The 18,093-nt window shown below is 53.0% G+C and overlaps 1 protein-coding gene across 2 annotated transcripts in view; it reads right to left on the bottom strand.

Annotated features, from left to right (window-relative positions):
* Positions 1-848: 848 nt before the first annotated feature.
* LDLRAP1 (low density lipoprotein receptor adaptor protein 1) overlaps positions 849-18,093 on the bottom strand; it is an 18,268-nt gene continuing 1,023 nt past the window's right edge. The window contains exons 2-9 of one of the 2 annotated variants that reach the window (XM_010576114.1): positions 16,049-16,191; positions 14,328-14,440; positions 11,447-11,561; positions 8,510-8,582; positions 7,971-8,054; positions 6,448-6,578; positions 4,786-4,820; positions 849-2,764 (exon numbers count right to left, since the gene is read on the bottom strand). In XM_010576114.1, the coding sequence (XP_010574416.1) occupies positions 2,620-2,764; positions 4,786-4,820; positions 6,448-6,578; positions 7,971-8,054; positions 8,510-8,582; positions 11,447-11,561; positions 14,328-14,440; positions 16,049-16,191 (839 nt within the window). In that variant the 3' untranslated portion in view covers positions 849-2,619. Of the gene's footprint in view, positions 2,765-3,868; positions 4,357-4,785; positions 4,821-6,447; positions 6,579-7,970; positions 8,055-8,509; positions 8,583-11,446; positions 11,562-14,327; positions 14,441-16,048; positions 16,192-18,093 lie in introns of those variants that run through there. The other variant, XM_010576115.1, reaches the window with a different exon arrangement.

The following is an 18,093-nucleotide window of genomic DNA, read 5'->3' as shown; positions in this document are numbered from 1 at the left end:
TGCGGGAGCCCAGTCGCTCCAAGCTCGCAGCCAGCAAAGGCAGGAATTGCAGGGGGAGGCTGAGTACACAGGGCTGTGCCGGGATCTCTGGGCTGTTTGTATTTAAAAGGCAGCTGTACAAATTAAACTCCCCCCCAGGGAGAAGCATTTCGCACAGCGACTCAGAAATCTCTATCAATTAAGAGATTTTGTTTTTTGATGTTACCAGCATCACGTTTTCTCTGCAGACGAGCCCGAAGCACCAACCTCCCTCTTCTCATCCACCACTGCACCCCTACCTGGAGGACAACCCAGCGACGCAGGGGCTGAGGCAGGGACAGATTTACCGAGCTGGCCGCGACGGTCACGTCCCGGCCCCACGCAGGAGGGAAGGCGGCTGTTGTGCGTCCTCTGTGCATCCTGCGTGGCCGCATCCAGTCCCATAAGCGTTTCCTGGAGGCAACACCACGGACTAGTGTCTAACTGCAGCCATCCTCCCACCTGGATGGCCCTGGGAACAGCCTTCCAAGGGACAGAAACCTCCCGTGGATGTTTCCGATCGCTTGCTGCTGTGCATCAAGGGAGACGGATAATTCAACCAGTTAGAAATATAAAGGCTTCTACACATTAAAAGGAACACGGTAAAAATAAAGTCACCCAGCACAGACACTCCAAAAAATGGGAGAACTTTTATTTTCCTCAGTAGAGATATTCTTTACAGCATTAAGGTTTTCTTAAAAAACTATATACATACATATATAGTATTGTGCATTTCAGTATATGCTCCTAGAGTCTCTAGAAAAGGAGAAAGATCAATGTACAGAGAAATCCTCACGGTCCATTCCTACAGCCCAAGCTCTTTTCTAGGAAGATCACCACTCCTCGGGGTCGGGACAAGGCGCTTACTACAACCACTTCTGCACAGTTTTGGCATCACTTATGCGATAGGTTCATGTCTCTACCGTGTGCCTCTGTAGCACAGACAGACTCTGAATAATTCCTTCAGTCATGAGAGACTGATGCTACACATAAGATCAAGTATGTCACAGGCACAGTAGTTTCAAGATGTAAAATTGCTTTAAACACAATTTTGCAGGATAAACAGAGCACACATTTTATTAAGAGACATGATGAGTCAGCTTCACAAGTCCTCAATACCTTATCACAGTAACACTTAGGGGGGGAAAAAGAAAATTAAATCTAAGTTAGAGTCACTCAGCTGTTTCCTAATAAATTCTTACAGCTGACAAAGGGGTTTTTCTTTTTTTTTTTCTGCAAGCAGTTTTAAAAGAGTTATAAAGAGCTATCTGGGGAATGAATTAGTGTTTCAAAACCAAGTTACAAATCTATAAAACAGATTAGTATACTTCACATAAGGCCACAAACACTGCAAACGGTCAGTGCGACTATTTAGGATCATTAAAGTTAATCTTTTAATTAGCATAAGCTTTATACCTCCATTACTTATTTTCAATTCCAGGAGCAGATGAAGACAGCTTCCCAAGCCTCACCGGAGATGCGGCTGTCAGGGGTGGGGGAAAAGGATCGGAGTCCTGCTGGAAGGGGCACCTCTTGCTAATTGAACATCCAGGTATTGGTGTTGCCTAATCCAATTCCATTTGAGTCTATTGAGTGAGCAACAACCAAATGGTTCTGAGACAGTAAAAAGGCATGCACAGCCAAATCCACTTAGCAGAGCTAAGAACACAGATCTATTGTGCCACTGGGTTCACCCAACCTGCAACTTTCAACACGCTTTAGCAAAACAAATTGTTACTCCCTGGTGGTTTTGCTTTTAAAGCCAACAGTGCAACGGAGCCTTAGTATTTTGAGTCGCATCAGAAATGGCGCACGCGAGTAGTCAGTTTTGAAACAGATCTGCAGCATTGCAGGGTTGGGGGTTTTTTTTGGGTAAATAGCTTCTGAAGAGAAGTTACAGGCACTGCTTACCTTGACAATTCGGACCACTGCTTTCAGTTCAAGTTTTAAAGTGCAAAACTTCATAGAGTCTTTGGGTATAAAGGTGTCAATTCCCATACAAAGCTGGCGAAGAAACAGCCAGAACCCATAGGGGTGATTGACAACTGTGAGAATATCACAGACATTCGCAACAAAAGCAAGATCTCTGCTACCTCTTTGATTTTAACACTGTTAGCAGCTGCTGCAAATCTCCTCCCCTCCGCCTAGGCAGGTGATGTGTTGTTCAAGAAACAGTGGATTAGTAACAGTTGTGCTTGCAATTGCATTTGCATCTGCAGACCTTTGTCTAGAAAAGTATATACAGAGAGACTTTGGTGTTGCATAGTCTTTTTTCAGAGAGGAACAGGCACTGCTGAAGGTTCTTCCATGGTATATTGCCACATAATACTGTAGATGCTCTACACACCTTCCAATAATACATGTAAACTGTAACGGCTATGAATAAATATGTTGAAGAGCATCTCGTGGTTTAGATAAAAGCAAGGTATAAAAATCTGCATTAGATTTCTAAAGCTTTGGTCTAAGCTGTGCTGTAACATCATCTGACTTGGTGAAGAGCCCTCAGAAGAGTCCCTTGCGTACAGCACCCAGAACAGCATGATTCAGTCCGTAGACTTTTAGTGGTTTTTTTCTCTTGTCAGCTCTTAGATGCATTTGACCTCAAAACATGAACAGATCATCTTTCTCGCCTGTGTTGGAATCTATTTTGTTCCAGTCTACAGGTGAGAGCGTTTCTGCACTCTGGATGTCTTGAGCCGTCAGTCCCGTTTCGAGGACGTGAGGGTTTGTTCTCGACTGAGCCAGTCTAAGAGGGGAGAAAAACAGAAAGTAAGAACGCAAATTCGTGCAGTTTATAGCCTGGATGCTTGATGCATCCATAATGCTGAACCCTAGCTGCAGTTCCACATTTCAAAATCCTCAAATGGAATGAAATAATTCGGTAAGGGAAGAGCTGGCACATACCATTTGTAGCTCTCTCAAGTTTGTTGCTGGTTTATCCTAACATCTCCCCTACAGGCATGCAGGGAATTTGCAGTCCGGACATCCCGCATATTAATGGTCTGGCAGAACAGTGCCCTTTTCCTCCCCCGAGCTATTGCTGGCGGGTGCATCGTTAGCTGGGATCTTAACGTAAAGGCTCTGCTGACCAAAGGAGCAGCCTCATTGCAATGACTCAGTTTTCACGGTGGAGTGTCTGGACACACACAGCAGCAGCAGCGTGTGCTGTAGATCGCTGCACTCCCCGGCCCAAGCATTTAACTCTGGGTTAAGACACAGCCGGACTCAGATGATGTTTAATAGCCCACGGGATCAGCTTTAAGAGGTCTTCATCTCAGCACATCCCAGATGTTTTGCAAAACCTAACAAGCCCCAGTTTATTGTTGTGTTATTAAATACGTCCGTGAAAACGTAACACTGCAGCATCAATTCTCCCAAGGCCAAAGGTTAACTCATATTTGGTGTTTTGTCCAGGGGAGGCATGGTGTCAAATAAGCCTCAGATTAAACTAGCCACATGCATGTTTTTAAATAAAGAAGAAAAATGCCCAGCGATGATGTTGTGGCAGGAACGCTTTCAGAAGCATCCGCCTCGGTGGATGAGCAGTCCAAATACTGAGTCACCAGAAGGCCACGGGTGATGTGACAGCTTGGCATCCAGCAATGCAAAACAAAAGACTGCAACCAACAACATCTGCTTAATTAAGTAGGGCAAGGAACAGAGGTGAGGAAAATAGATGACATTAAGATGTAAATCCAAGCAGCCCCTTTATCAAACACGACTTGGGACAGGGCTGCCGTGGAAGTGGAAGCTGTAAATCGTTCCCGAGACCCAAACAAGACACGAAGGTCTGTTTCCTTGGGGCTGAGTGGGCACTTTTTGCACTGCTGCAAACCCTGGTGGAGGCGAGCGGCTCTTGCAGGGGTGACAGCGTTGGGCTCAGCCCTGCTACTGCCCGACTCCCTCTTTCAGCACCTCCCAGCCAGAGGAGGAGGTCTGGCACCTCGCTGCTGCCTGTAGCATCTGCACCCAAGGCAGCATTTTGCCCAAACCGGGGCCTCCGCTGCCCGAACGGCGGCTGGGTGGCTTCACGCACTGATCTGGAGGATGGGACCCACGTAAACTAAAGCATCCCCATCACCGCTGCCTGCATGAGGACAGACAGGAAAACTCACCTGAAAGAAAACGGATTTGTTTAACATTGCTGGATTGCTCGGCATGCATGTGCAGGGAAGCTCTTAATTCCGATCAGAAAGTGAACTAAGCCCCATGAAGCTATGGCCACAAACTCTGAATGTGCTCAGGCGCTTGAATTCAAAATTGGTGCATCAGAGTCATCCTGATGCAACCGCGCTGCAACAAGGACCGGTGGAGCAGGGAGGCTGCCCTCAGCAGTTGCTGTTGGTTTGGGGACAGATGGGAACGAAGTCCCAGAGTTAGTCCAAACCTCACGGAGGGGCGAGGAAGGGTAAACCCCCCCGTGCCAGAAGCTGGGACCAGCATCGCCGCAGCTAGCGCAGAGGCTAGAAACAGGCAGCCTCAAACCACCCTGGCAAGTGGGAGCAGACACGCCAACTGCTTGGGGAATTAAATTCCCTATCACATACAGCCTCTCTCCATCCTTAAAAGGTTGTCAAAATATTTGGCTTATCAGCCAGCCTCAAAGCCTATCTTTCAATTAACGGCTGAGGCACTGATGGGGCAGCTGCCTAGGTCAGATCACCGTGGCTGATTAGATTAGAAGCATTATTAAAAGCCAGTCACTAGTCAAGTCTCCCGGGCTGGTCCCTGGTGGCGTGAACTTGTAAAGGGAGTTATTAGAATTACCTTGAAAATGCCTCGTCGAGACCATCATCCATTTCCTTTGTTAAAGAGATAAAAAGAGAGAGCAGTAGTTGCTAAGAGAATGCACAAAAGTGTATTTAGAGATCCGGCTCTGCACTTGAGCACGGCACACAAAAAAAATATATATGTATTGACTTCCAAGCCCCTAAAGCAACATTCCTCCCAGCAACCTGCCTCCTCGGGCAGGTTTTATCTCACTCTCTGCACAACCCCCAGGGCAAGAGGTGTAACTCTGGGTGGTCCAGGCTTCCTCAGAGCAGATCCCAGGGCTCGGGTCCGGGATGCTGCGCTCCCCTCGCAGCCCAGGGATGGGGCAGGGGCTTGGCCCTTTCTCACCATGTCCAAACCAGGCTAATTCTCCTCCGCTGCCTGCACGGGCTGGATCTGGCCCATCAGCTGCACCACATCCCCCTCTGGGGTTAACCACAGCCCTCGGCTGTTCCAGCTCTCAGCATGCCACTGGCATGTGCAGCGGGTTTCTGCTTAAGGGGGACCCGGACAGAGCTGGGCAAGATGCTCCAGGCATCCCTCGGGGCTCTTCTGAATCAGGAAAGCAACTCTTCACCAGCACAGGGGGGAGCTGCGCTGCTTGAAAGCGGTTCTGGGATCCTTGATCTCTGATCTGCTCTTAAGGTTTCCCAGGGAAAGGATTTTAGTTGCCTGAGGGAGAAAGATTTCCCATGCAGGAAGATGGGCTCTGCGTGAGGGCGTCGTGTGATGCACTTACAGACTTAATGTAATATGTAAAATATGAAAACTCTGCAAGAAGGGAGGGTTTGGAGACCGCTGATAAGCCTCCAGGATTTGATATGACTTAGAGTTGATCTTCAGGTTTAACCTGAAAAGCCTCAGGCTCAGACCCAGCAGACTCAAGAAACAGGCTCCAGGCAAAGGCCTTTATCATTCCATTCTCCAAAATTCAGCAGACGGCGTGTTTCCAGAGAGGGCACGTGGCAGGGATGAGGTCCCAGATCAAGTGGGGCTTCAAAGACCAGCCCCAGCCTGGTTGGTGATGGAGCACTTGGGCATGGAGGGGGGTCCCGGACAGATGCACACCCAGGCACATGGGCTGGGTCGTTATTTTTGTATTAGCGGTCCATGAAACAATTAAGCCAGATGACTGAGGACATTTTAGAGAAGCTATCCATGCTCATACAAGCCAGATACAGCCACAAACAAGAACAAGGGAAAAAGAAGAGTAATAATGAACATAAATATAACCTGATTTTAGTGAACGGTAAACAAAAGCCATGGACATAATGATTTTTTCCCCTGAACAGAGCAGTTAGGTGGTCTCTCAACTAAGTGACAAACCACTGAGAAATGCTGCTCAAGAATAAGTAATATTCAATTATCTGACAGTGGCATTTCTCAGAGTGCCTCGCAACCTCATTCATTTATTTACAGAATCTAAAAAAGGCAGTAGGTACTCGAACACTAATCGATCATTTCGAGTAGGACACTGAAACCCAGCTTGCTCAGGCATCTCTGAAACCCTGCCTGAACGGCTCAGCTGCCCCAGAGCTCCCAGGGAGGGTTTATCCCATAAAAATCCCCACGATGGGACCTGGAGCGCACGAAACGGAGGTGGCATTGCATCCCTCTGGTTCGGCAGATGCCACGGTGCCCCGGGCACACACTTACCCACACCACGTTGTTATTTACAGAGGAGCTGGGCCCAAACATGCTGTTATCTAAGTGCGGGGAGTTTGCGCTGCTGGTCAGGGGTGATTTGGCAGGATCTTCTAAATCCAGCAAGTTCCCCGTGGCTGCTGCTGTGAACAGAGCGGAGAGGGAATGAGGCAGGGGAGGGGAGAAGAGATGACATGAAACCGAGCTTTTTTGCAGTAATTGCTTCCCCTGAAGAGGGGAATCAAAGGGTTGCATCAAATTCCTTCAGGATGGCTCCAAATTTTAGCACGGAGGAGCTGCATTCACCCCAGTGGGGGCTGTGGTTTCAGCCTGAGTAATTTGTGATTCTCAGATCAGGCATCCGAGACCCTCTCGACAGGGACACAGGGGAGGATTGGCCGGCTCATCCCTCCAGCAGCCATCAGGGGAGGAGGCTCCTGGGTACCCACTTACGTTCAGGATGAGTCAGGATCAGCCCCAGGCAAAGCTGACACATCCCACTCAGGACATCCCAACCCCAGAGCTTCCCAGCCCAGGCTGGGAACAGACCCTGGGCGATATCCTCAGCTCAGCCCACGGCACCGATTCACCATCTTACAAAGATGCATCATTACTTTATAGGACCAAGGGCAAATCCTGCATTGCGCGAAGAACAGTTTGTAGCTTGGAGGCTGCCGGTACACCGCAGGCTGGGTTGGTTCAGAGAAGCCTCAAATCCTCCCCATCATCCACCCTGCACTACGGGGGGATGCAGAAGCACCCCAGCTGCGGAGCATCCCTCAGGCAGACACCAGAGCCCATTTCTACACCTGTGGCAGTCCCGGGCCTCACTTAAACCAATGTGCCACCATTTGTGACAGATTCCTCCAGTCCTGGGCCTTCACATGAAGAAATGAGACATGCCAGCCTGGAAGGAAGCCCAGTTTAATGCTATTTTCCTCTGTGCCAAATCCTCTTATCTCCACGGCCAGCACGGAAGAGAGATTAGCCTTTTGTCCCACTTCTCCCTGGCTATGTGTTTTGCATTTCAGAGGCAACAGAGGACCCACAGCCAGGCACTGACGGGGTATGAAGGGGTTTACTATTTAATTGTTTTATTTTCATGCACCTCTCCTTCCTTAGGGGAGCTGGAGGCGGAGTGGTACCTGGATGTCCATCTCCTTCAACCAACGGGACGGCAAGTGTTTCAGGTCCGAGACAAACCCAAAATCAAACTTGGGACGTGGGGGTCCACGCTAAGCTCATAAGGACGTTACGGCCAATTTGCCTGGGGCAGAAGTAAACAGATTTGGGGTGGCAGCAGCTGTGTATGAGGGGCTGTACGAGATATTTAAGGGGGAGATGGAAGGACTCGGCAGGCAGCCTTGGCATCCCCAGCGCTCTGCCAAGGGCAACGTCTTCACTATGACAAAAATGTTTGCTCCTTGCTGGTCTTCAAAGCCTTCCCAGGAGCCTGCCCCGTTCAGGGAAAACCCTGCAGACCTCACGTTCCCCATGCCCAAGCCCGAAGCAAAGCTCTGCTGTTGGTGACTTACGTGTGTCAGGGTGGGCAGGGGCTTCCGAGCTGGGGCTGCTCGTCCCTTCTCCTTCCAAGAGGGACCTTTCCCGCTTCTCCTTCTCTGCAAAAGAAGGAGACCTTGTCACTGCCTGCAGAACGCTCCCCCACAAGCTTTTCGGGAGGAAGGACGGGGGGGGACAGCTAGGCCACCAGGTCTCCTCTGCTCACAGCAGTCCAGGCTCTGGGTGCGTTTTATAATCTCGTGGAAGGTGAAAGCAAAAATCCCAACAGTGGCAGGGCTCTGAGGTACCGGAGAGAAGCACAAGGTCCTTCACACCCCGCGCCTGCAAGAAAGGAGCGCAGCCAAAATTTGGGTGGATTGACAAGGCTGTCGAGAAAAACTTGCAAGATGCCTTAAATCACACCGGAGGTTGCGCCAACCTTAACAGCAGCCTAGAAATTTGGAGGACAAGGGGAAAAGGCACTTGAAAGCTGGAAAAACCCCAAAGTCATTCCTTGAGCTTTCACTTGAAGAGTAGGAAGAGGGGAGGAAAAAAAAAAAAAAAACCAACTTACCTTCCTTAGCTGCTTGCCAGAACTCAAATGCGATTTTGAAGGCCTGGGCTACAGTGAGGGTGACTGCTTGCGCCTGGAAAGACAGTGGTGAGGCAGCACGTTAATCAACGGGTCCTCACATAGATTTAAATAATTTGGAGCTTTTGCTTTGCAGATTACATTAACCTGGACCCAACCAGTCCTCCGCTCTGCGCACTCCCCGCCTGGCTGGGGAGGGGTGATCAAATATTGATGGAAGCAGAGACTTGCTCCACGTAGGACACGCAGCTCGTTGTAGACAAGTCTTTAGGTGTAATGGAATGACGGAGGAGGCAGGGACGTGGTTGTCACAGCCATCGTGCTGACGGGTGGGGAGAGAAGAGCTGCTCCTGACCACAGGGCACACGCGCAACTCTTCCTGCACCCCACGCTTAAGTGTGATCGAAACAAGGTGCAAGCGCTGCATGGCCCCGGGCTCGTCCTTGCAGCTCCCTGAGGGATGTGGCTCCCTGCTCCAGGGCTGGGCTGGGTTGGACCCGCTGCAGAGCAGCACCCACCAGAACGACCATCATCCCAAAGGGAATCAGTGCCCGGGCCAAGCCCTGGACCACGCCGCCGTCAGCCACGCCAGCGCTGGGGAGGGATGTGCAGAGCTGCAGTCCATCCCTCCCCGGCACCGCGCACGACCGCATGCACGAGGATGCTCCAAAAACAGGCAGCGGGGTAAAACGCCACGGATACGCAGCTCTCTCCAACGGGCAGGACAAGAGAGATCCCAGGGTCTTCCCCCGGCTCCCCTGAGCTAAGCTGGGGTCTCGCTGGCTTAGACCACCAGCCAGGGCCACAGCAGGAGCAGGGACACCCTCCTCTTCAGTCCCTCCGTTCCTCCCCAAGCTGAGAGCTTGAGCAACATTAAAAAACCCCACCACCTTAAATAGCCTGAGTTGCTGGAGATGTATAAATAGTGACATAAATGCCAGTTTCATTAGGAGGAGGCAGAGCTCATGAGCAGTTTAAGTGCAAGGAGATAACGAGTAACACTCTGCAAGGCTGACGCCTCGCAGGAGCCTTGAGGCACAAGTTTGTTTTACAAAGCTGCAAACTAAACAAACCCAGATCTGGGTCCATAACCCGCAGCCCCTGGTAGCTCGGAGGATGGAGATGTGGGGGGTAGCGCAAACGGAGCACAGGCATCCCCCAAACGCCAGGCAGTCCCGCACAGGAGGGGCGAGGAGACCCAGCAAACCTATTGGTGCCAATTAAGCCTCGCAAAGCAGGAGAGCTTATTTGAATGTCGGAGCTATTTACATCTTTGATGGAAGTGCAAACGCTTTATGGCAAAAACTTAAATATGGTAATTAAGTATGAAACTCCTCACAGCTGTTTACAATTTAAGCTGTCACATCTGAATCAAGTTTAATAGACCCAGCTACCGTTGAGAATTACCCATGAACTAAAAATATAGACTAATTCTATGCCCATGACTGGTAGCTGTGCATACATTCAGGGACCCTGCCCTGGGGCAGGGACAGTCTCTGGTCTGGCAGCAGGGCATCACCTTAACCAGCATGATGTTCATGTGCTTTATAGACAAGGGGAAAAAAAAAAAAAAAAGTATTTCTAGTTTTTGCCACAAAAGGCCTTGGAGAACTTTATTTGGAGGGAGATGCACTGAGCTGATGTACCACGGAGATAATTCTTTTAGCACTGGAGAGACTTAAATTTTAATTTGCAGAGCGAGGCTTATCTGTGCCGTGCAAGGATGGGAGCGCACGCTGCAGAAAGGAGAGACAACTTGTAGCTTCTGTTATTCTCTCCTTGGAAAAAAAAAACCAAACCAAAAACCCAAACGAGTCAGGAGAAGCGCAGAATATTAACAGAGCTGTGGTGGCCACGCTCTGGGCACACGGATGCTCATAAGGACCCAGGAATCACCACACTGGGATGCACCTGCAGATTCGGGAGATCCCGTTCTCCACTCGAGCCCCGCAACAGACACAAGGGGAAGGATTTCTGGGGGCAGAGGGATCTGACCTGCCCTTCCTCTCCCCTAAAGCGCCTTCCTGCCATGGGGAAGGGGCTCAGCCTCAGCTCTGGCTCTACTGAAGAGACCCCCAGGGCTCTCCTGGCCCCACCTGCAGCCAGTGCCCAGCGACCCACTTCTCTCCCTCGCCAGCTCATCAGTGCTGGGTTCCTGACCATCCTGATGCACTGAATCGGCAGGAAAAAAATCCCACGAGCGGGTTCAAAGAAAGAACCAGAGATCGTTTTCTATACACAGGTCTCTGCTCTGAGCCCTGCCGGCACGCAGTGGGGTCTCCTGCGCTGCTCCGGCGGGGAAGACACGGCCCTGTCTGCAAAGACACTGCTCAAAACTGGACGAGGAGCTTCAACGGCAAGAAATGGAAGGAAGCCAGGGCGGCAAGCCCAGAACCACTGGCTAAATGCCTCCCATCAATGAGGCCACCCCCAGGCACCTTGCTGCCAGCCTCCCCAGAGACCTCCCCGCCTGCCAAAGCCTCTCTCCGCACGCCGGGCTCAGCCGGGCTCCGGCAGCCCGGGGAAGCGGATGCTGAGCAGGAAAGAGTCCCAGCAGCTGGGACCACAGCACGACAGGGGGGTTTCAGGTGCCGGTACAGGGCCAGGTCCTTTCACCCCCCGCCCCAGATCTTGGGGTAGAAAGGCTTTTTCCTGCCAAGACAATGGGCTGAATCCAGCCCGGAGTTACGCTCGCTCGAGAGAGAGCGATGGAGAGCGATGGCCAGGCGCTGGGCAGCATCGCCAGGATTAACTGGCAGGCGGTGACGGCAGCGGGAGGGTGGGTGCTCTCCCGTAGCCGTTCACTGGGGCAGGGTCCCCCCTCGCTCTAACTGGGGGCAGAGCTGTTATCTCACCGGCGCGGCCCCTCTCTGCTTCCTCCTCCTACAGCCACATCCCCATTTCTTCCTCTGGACTGACCATTTTCCGTTTGGTACAGAGGAAGGCATGGCACTCCAGGTTCTCATTGAGCTGGTTCTGGGCAATGTAGGCAAACACTTTATCGTGGATCTTGTCTGCCGTGCAGTAGGATATCCTGAAAGACAGAATGAAATGTCTTGTCCGGGGCACTGCGTGCAAGGGAGATCAACCAACCCCTCCTGTGACCTGCCAGCAAGCGCCTACCCCAGGGCTTCCAGCTCCGGAGCCAAGCAGGGAAGGCAGAGGGAGCACAGGAGCGTTACCAGGCTTCAGTGCAACTCGTCCCAAAGCAGAGGAGTCGATGCCGCTGGTTTGAGCGTAAGAGAAGCCAAGAGCAACTGCCACAGCCACGGTGTGCACCATGTGCATCACACACAGAGGCAGGAGGGAAGAGAAAATGTTTCACCTTGTGGGAAAGGACAGGTTAGAGAAGGTAAAGACTCTGCAGTGTGCCAGCCTGGGTAAACGCTCTGCCTTCAGAAGAGAGACTCGGAAGATTTTCCTTGGAGAATAAGCTTGCAAGGAGAGAGAAGGACCTGTTCGCAGCCTACGATTTAATCTTGAGGCTCAAACCAGGGAAAGAAATTGATGCATGGGTGCCCAAGAAAAGCTGCTGGAAAGGCTGAAATTCAGGCTCCGAGATCCGCAGTAGCAGATGCGCAGTGTGTTCCGAGACCCCTGAGCACACGGGACGTGGGGAAGGAGGCTCAGCCTCCTCCGTGGAGCATCCCCAGGACGGCCGTGTCTCTCCCAGCCGCCGAGCAGGGCAGGGTTGACTCCAAAATGCCAAACGAGGCTCTGGAAGAGCAACACGCTGACCTATTTGGGGAGACCAGGCTCTGACCGAGGGCTCAGCTCCCTTCTGCAGGGCAGCGGGTCCCTCAGCATCAGCCAGCACCACCTCCCACGGGTCCATCCATGCCAGGAGCTGCAAGACTGAGCGTCTCGTCTGGAGCCAGCGAGCACAGGCTGGAGCAGCCCCGGAGGTTTAGTGCAAGGCAGAAGGCACTAGCAAGCAAGCAAAGCCTCTTCCCTGGGCACGCGACAGATCAAACAGGTGTTAAGGAAAGAGAAAACCCGAGGAGAAAGTGGGACACTTCGGTGAAAGTTTTCCCATGGCCCCACATTGCCCCTTCAGCTCCCACTCTTGTTGCCCCCGAGAATTTGCAGGGAGGGGACTGGAAGGTCTCAGTTGCCAGCAGATGCTGGGACTTAAAAAAAGCCACATTCAAAATTTATTTATACTGCATTAGTTTCCTGTTGCGTGTGAGGATGCCTCTGCTCAATGGCCTACATTTTGTTTTCCAGAGCTGAGCCATGCTCTGGATTAAACAGGCACTTGGAAGTTCATTCCTTTCTCCCATTTTTCCCAAAACAGCGTGGCCACTCTTTTAATAATTGTGACGAAGCCGTGGAAGGTCGTCTGCGCAGGCACTCAGCCCTTCCAACAACCCCCAGCACTCAGCTCAATATTTGATGGCCATTAATTTCCAGGGAATGGATAACTCACACCCACCTCTGAAGTGAGCCAGTTTTACAACCGAGGCCTCTGGCAGCAGCACGTCTGGCGACAGTGGCTGCATTTTGGCTGCAACCACCCCATCCTGCCCCAGCACATGATCTGGGGCAAGAGCTCAGAGCCAGGATCATCCTGGTGAATAGAAAAGCCGAAGAGAAGACAGCAGAGGTGTTACAGGAAAGCCCTGGGACCACCACCGGTGGAGCACGCTCACAGAGCAGGGAGATGACCCCCCCCAGAGCACACAGACCCCAGCTTTCGCTGTGACGGCTGCTCCCGCAGCACCAGCATCTCTGGGGAGCAGCGTCAGTCCCCACATCGACAGCATATTTAGGGTGGGCTGACTTCAGTCAACTGAATTGAGGGGATGCTCGTACGTGAGCACTGACCAGGAGGAACAGCTTTATCGATGGCTCTTAAAGCATTGGGGAGAATTTAAGGCGGCATCTAGAAACCCCCGCCCCACGGCTCTGACTGCTTTTACACCAGCGCAACGATCCCGATTTTGGCACGGCTGCTTCGCCCAGCTCTGCTCTTTAGCAGCAGCTTTATCTCCTGGGGAGGGCTGGGGCCCAGCACCGGTGGCGGTATGCAACTGCTTAGTTTGAACTGGAGAAAAGCAAGCGGGTTAGTAGTCTGGTTAGAGAGAGTGCCCCCATCCCACATCCAGCAACGTGGGACAGAGCAGCGGGTGAAGGACAGAAGCAGAGCATGGGGGATGTAGAGGGAGAAGAGATGAAGGAGATAGAAAGGGCCAAATCTGAGCTGAGCTCTGTTCCACCAGGCTTGCGCCTGCCTCCAGCCTCTTCGGAAGAAATACTTGCCAAAGTCAGAGGAGTGGACAGGGGATAATCCATCCTCATCCTCACCCTCCCCACACTGGTATTGGGTCTCAACAGCTGTCCCAGCCCCATGCTTGGTCAGAGCTATTTGAACACATCAAAGGTGCAGAGCAGCCAGCAAGGGGAGGGCAGCCCCGGCTCTGTTGCTCACGTCCTCACCCGCTCAGAGATGCTCCGATCATCCTCCATATAAGACTCTTGCCATCACCCTAGATGCTTTGGCATTCCTATTGCCAAAAAAAAGGCAGTAAAGCCACGCATGGCCACGGAGCGCTTGGCTGCGCATCTGCGGTCCGCACACTCAACACCTCCAGGCTCGTCACGGCTTTCCTTACCACTGGCTGGACACTTTTGCACCAGACGTAAATTTACCTTAAATTTAGCAACCACCCTCCTTCCCCCACCTCTGCTTTCCGTCAAGACGTGATGGCCAGTGAGGCGTCAGCTCAGCCTGGGTGGAGACTGGAGCAGACGAGGAGCCTTGGGGCACGCACACACCGAGGTGCATACCATAACCCACCTGTATATGGAGATGTTCTCGATCAGCTCATTCGTTCCGCTGTCATTTAACACGATCCCTCTGGGCGAGACTTTCAGAGTCACTTTCTGCAGTTTCTTTCCACTTGCTTTCGCCTTTGGAAGGAAAAGAGGAAGGGGAAAGTTACAGGCTTTTAACACTGACACATCCAAAAGTACACGAGCAGAGCAGAGACTCTAGATACAGACTACCTAACAGCACTCGTCACTACTAGACACTGAATTTGCCACCAGGTGTGATAAGGCAGTTGTTAAAACTTTTCCTTTCCTGAAGCAGTGATTTTTGCTGGCATTAACAAGACAAGGAAACACACCGTCCACCCCACACTGCGCAGAGGTACTTCCAGCCCAGCACCTCCAGGAGAATTTCCCTGTGGCCACCCGCACGAAGCAGCAGCTGCTCTGGCCGAGCTGGGCGAGTGCTTGGTGAAACCCTCGGGAGTTTTGTCTTTAGGGCCAGCTCTGGAGCAGAGGGGGACACCAGCACAAACGAGGGAGCTGTGTTGGGAGCAGGATGGTCCTGCAGGACGTGGGCTCCCAAGCAGCTGGCTTCAAGCTGTGCTGCCAAACCCTGCTCAAGTTGGAAAGCATACCCCGTGCCAAGGTCAGGACGCCAGCTTAAAAAGTAACTAGATTTTTAAGTGCCACTTTCTCTTATTTACTAGCCTCGTGCTTTCAGCCTTCAGGTTACATTCAGCTCACTACCCATCTTCTTGCCTCCCCAAAAATATAAAAAAAATACACAGCTAGCTAGTTACAGACTGCAGACCTGGATCCTCAGCCCTGCTCCCTGGAGACCTCACTTGAGCCATATCCAGACCGGCTGGTGGTCAGTCCTGCCCCTCCAAGGCTGGCCTTAGTCCTGGGCCTTTTATTTAAAGGCTCCATTCTCGGTCGATCAGAGCAGTCGTGAAAGGCTCTGCCAGCAGCAGCTCCCGTTTCATGTGAGCGCTCCCCTTCCGTCCAGCTCAGCACATGCCAGGAAAGGATCCGTCATTACCCAGCGCAGTTCGCCACCCCATTGAGTTTTACGACGGTTTACTGTACAATTGGGTCCTTGCCTCATTCAGTTTTATAAGGGCTTAAAGAAGCGTTAATTTTACTTGGAGCATGGTGAGCAGGGGCTCCAGGGAGGCTTGGTGCTAGAGGATGGCTGAAAATCAGTACCTCTTGCATCAGAGGTTACAGCGGGACGGCAGCTGTATTGGCTGGGAATTGGAGCAAGCTGTCCTGCTCCCTTCTCCTCTTAACCCTCCAAACCGTGGGAAGGAAAACCCAGAACTGCATGTCAGCTCTTGGTTGCGCGCTGGCTGCACTCAAAATGCTGATCCCGCCTTGCAAGAGGAGATACAGCCCCGGGGAAGGCTGATTTCACAAGGTCAGAGGCTTCTTCTACACCCAGGGTCACCCAAGCTTATCAAGGGGAGCCAGAGCTCAGACATGTAACACCAGCTTTCCACAGCCTGCCCCATCGGTGGGCTGGGGCTGCCCCTGAGGGCGTCCCAGTGCCGCTGTCTGCATTTCTACCTACACCACCAGACGCCTGCTCATCCCTGGAAGAGCTGGACCTGCAATCCTGACACCCCCCAGCCTGCAGACGAAGAGCACTGCCTCCCTCCAGACCTGCGGCTTTTGAAACTCTCCCCAGCGACAGCCTTGTTTGAAGAGCAGAAGACAGGGCTCTGCTCCAGCACGGACACTCACGGTGGCAACGATCCTTTTGACAGCGGCTGCGGAGAGCTCCTCTCCCTTGGGCTGCTCCACCAGCGTCATGCCCATGTATTTGAGGCTGAAAAGCATCCCCTCCAGCAGCGTCTCGCGGGTATCGGTCCAGTTCTCCGGGAGCTCTAGAGAGACAACAAAGAGGCTCTTAGATTCCCAAACGCACAAGAATATCCCTGTCAAGCCCTGAGGGAAGGTTTAGGTACGAGCAGCGTGTTGGTTTAGCTACTGCCTGGAGCCCCGTGCCCGAGGAGCTTGGAGCTCACAGTGCTGCCATGGCTTTCACAAGGTGTTGGGGGAAGAAGAGGAGGCAGAGACCCGGCTGTCAGGAGAGGTGACGGCATACCTCAGCCACGCAGAAACCGCGAGGCGTTCACGTGGCGGACATCATCGTCAGCCTCCCTAGCTCTCCAAGGCAGCAAAAATAAAGCCCCAGAATTTCTTCCGCGAGCCGCAAGCAAATAGCAGCAACCCTTTAAGATCCATCGGCTCCTCAGTTTAATCGTGAGTGCCGAGGCCAACGCCACAACCAAGGGGGGACCCTGAACATCAGCCCCAGCCAGGAGCAGGGGAGGGCTCGGTGCCGCCCCACGCACGGCAATAACCTTACCCTGAGCCAACCATCACCTACCCACAGAGGCTAAGACGGGATTTGCCGCTAGCTAAGCCCACGCACAGCTGCGGGGATCCAGGTGATGTGCTGCGACTTGCTAAATCGGTCACCAGCAGCTCTGAAGAGCCCACCGTGAAGCCTCAGCGAGGAGAGGTCTCTGCTCTCCCCTGGAAATCATCCAGGAGGCCGCCGGCCTCTTCCCTTATGTCCTGGGGGAGGTGGGAAGGAGGGTCCTAAATAGAGAGATAAGTTTGGGACCAAACCGAAAGTCAGGTGGGTATTTCTAAGCCTGAAATTGCACCGCAGGAGCTAACTTCCAGACACGGAGCTGGCAACCCAGGATCTGCAGCTCTTGTGTTTGAGGAGGATCTTGCTTTGAGAGGGAGGCAACACACCCCAGCCTTCCTGAAGCGGCCCACAGACAAAACATGTCCCTGAAGGCTTCGCTGCCTTGTATTCAGCCTCCTTTGGCCGCCTCCAAGCAACAGGGCCAAACTCTGCAGCTCCCTGCAAACCTGCAGCGCCAGGAAGGCAGGGTTGGGGGGGGGGGGGACAGACGGACGTGCCCCTGGGGTAACCCCTGGTGACTCAACCTCCTGGTGAAGGCAAGATGGGAGATAAGCCATAAACCCGGCACCATTCCCAGTACCGGGTGTGGGTGCCAAGTGGTGAACCACCCCAACCAGCCTAGCACTGGCTAAAGGCGAAGTGACGGAAGCTGGCGGGGGGGGGGAGCAGTCCCATGGGGAGACAAAGGTTTGCAGGAGGGCAGGAGCTCCGCACCCAACACCCAGGTCCCAAACCCGGAGAGGGAAAAGGAAAACCCAAGGACAGGCGGGATGCCGCATTTACCTCACGTCCCAGCTAGAAACAAAGGGTGCCAGTGAAAAATCTGGATTTTTCAAAAGCCAAGGGTGCCGCCGGTGTCCTAGCACCCTCGGCAGCTGAAGCCAGGTGAGCACGCCGGGGTGGAGGATGGTTTACCTGCGACGGACGGGCAGCTGCCTGCCCCACACTCCCTAGGCACTGGTCCCGTATCCCGTGCAGGGCAGCTCAGGGCCTCACCGAGGACAGGGACCCTCCGAGCACCCCACGCTGCCCGGGACGATGTCAGCTGCAGCGAGGCCCTGGCTACCCACAGCTGACGCTGCCCTGGGACGGAAACAGGGGCGGTTTAAGCGCAGCCACCGAAATGCTTTCGGAAAGGAAGGAGAACCTGCGGCAGCACAGACACCTCTCCACGCATCCTGTTCTTGCACCGTTCGCTACCACCTCACCCACCTTCCCGCTAATTGCAAACGATCGCGCCCAGGCCCAGGGTGCGTCAGTCCCGTGGGGTGACGGCGATGCTCCCCCACCCACTGAAGGGCACGGGGGGGGGGGGGGGGGGGGGGGGGGGGGAGGGGCGCGCCGG

Source organism: Haliaeetus leucocephalus, unplaced genomic scaffold (assembly GCF_000737465.1).
Source record: "Haliaeetus leucocephalus isolate CR32 unplaced genomic scaffold, Haliaeetus_leucocephalus-4.0 Scaffold517, whole genome shotgun sequence".
NCBI classification, from domain to species: domain Eukaryota; kingdom Metazoa; phylum Chordata; class Aves; order Accipitriformes; family Accipitridae; genus Haliaeetus; species Haliaeetus leucocephalus.
The sequence above is the reverse complement of the archived record's forward strand: the minus strand, read 5'-3'. Positions and strand labels throughout refer to the sequence as shown.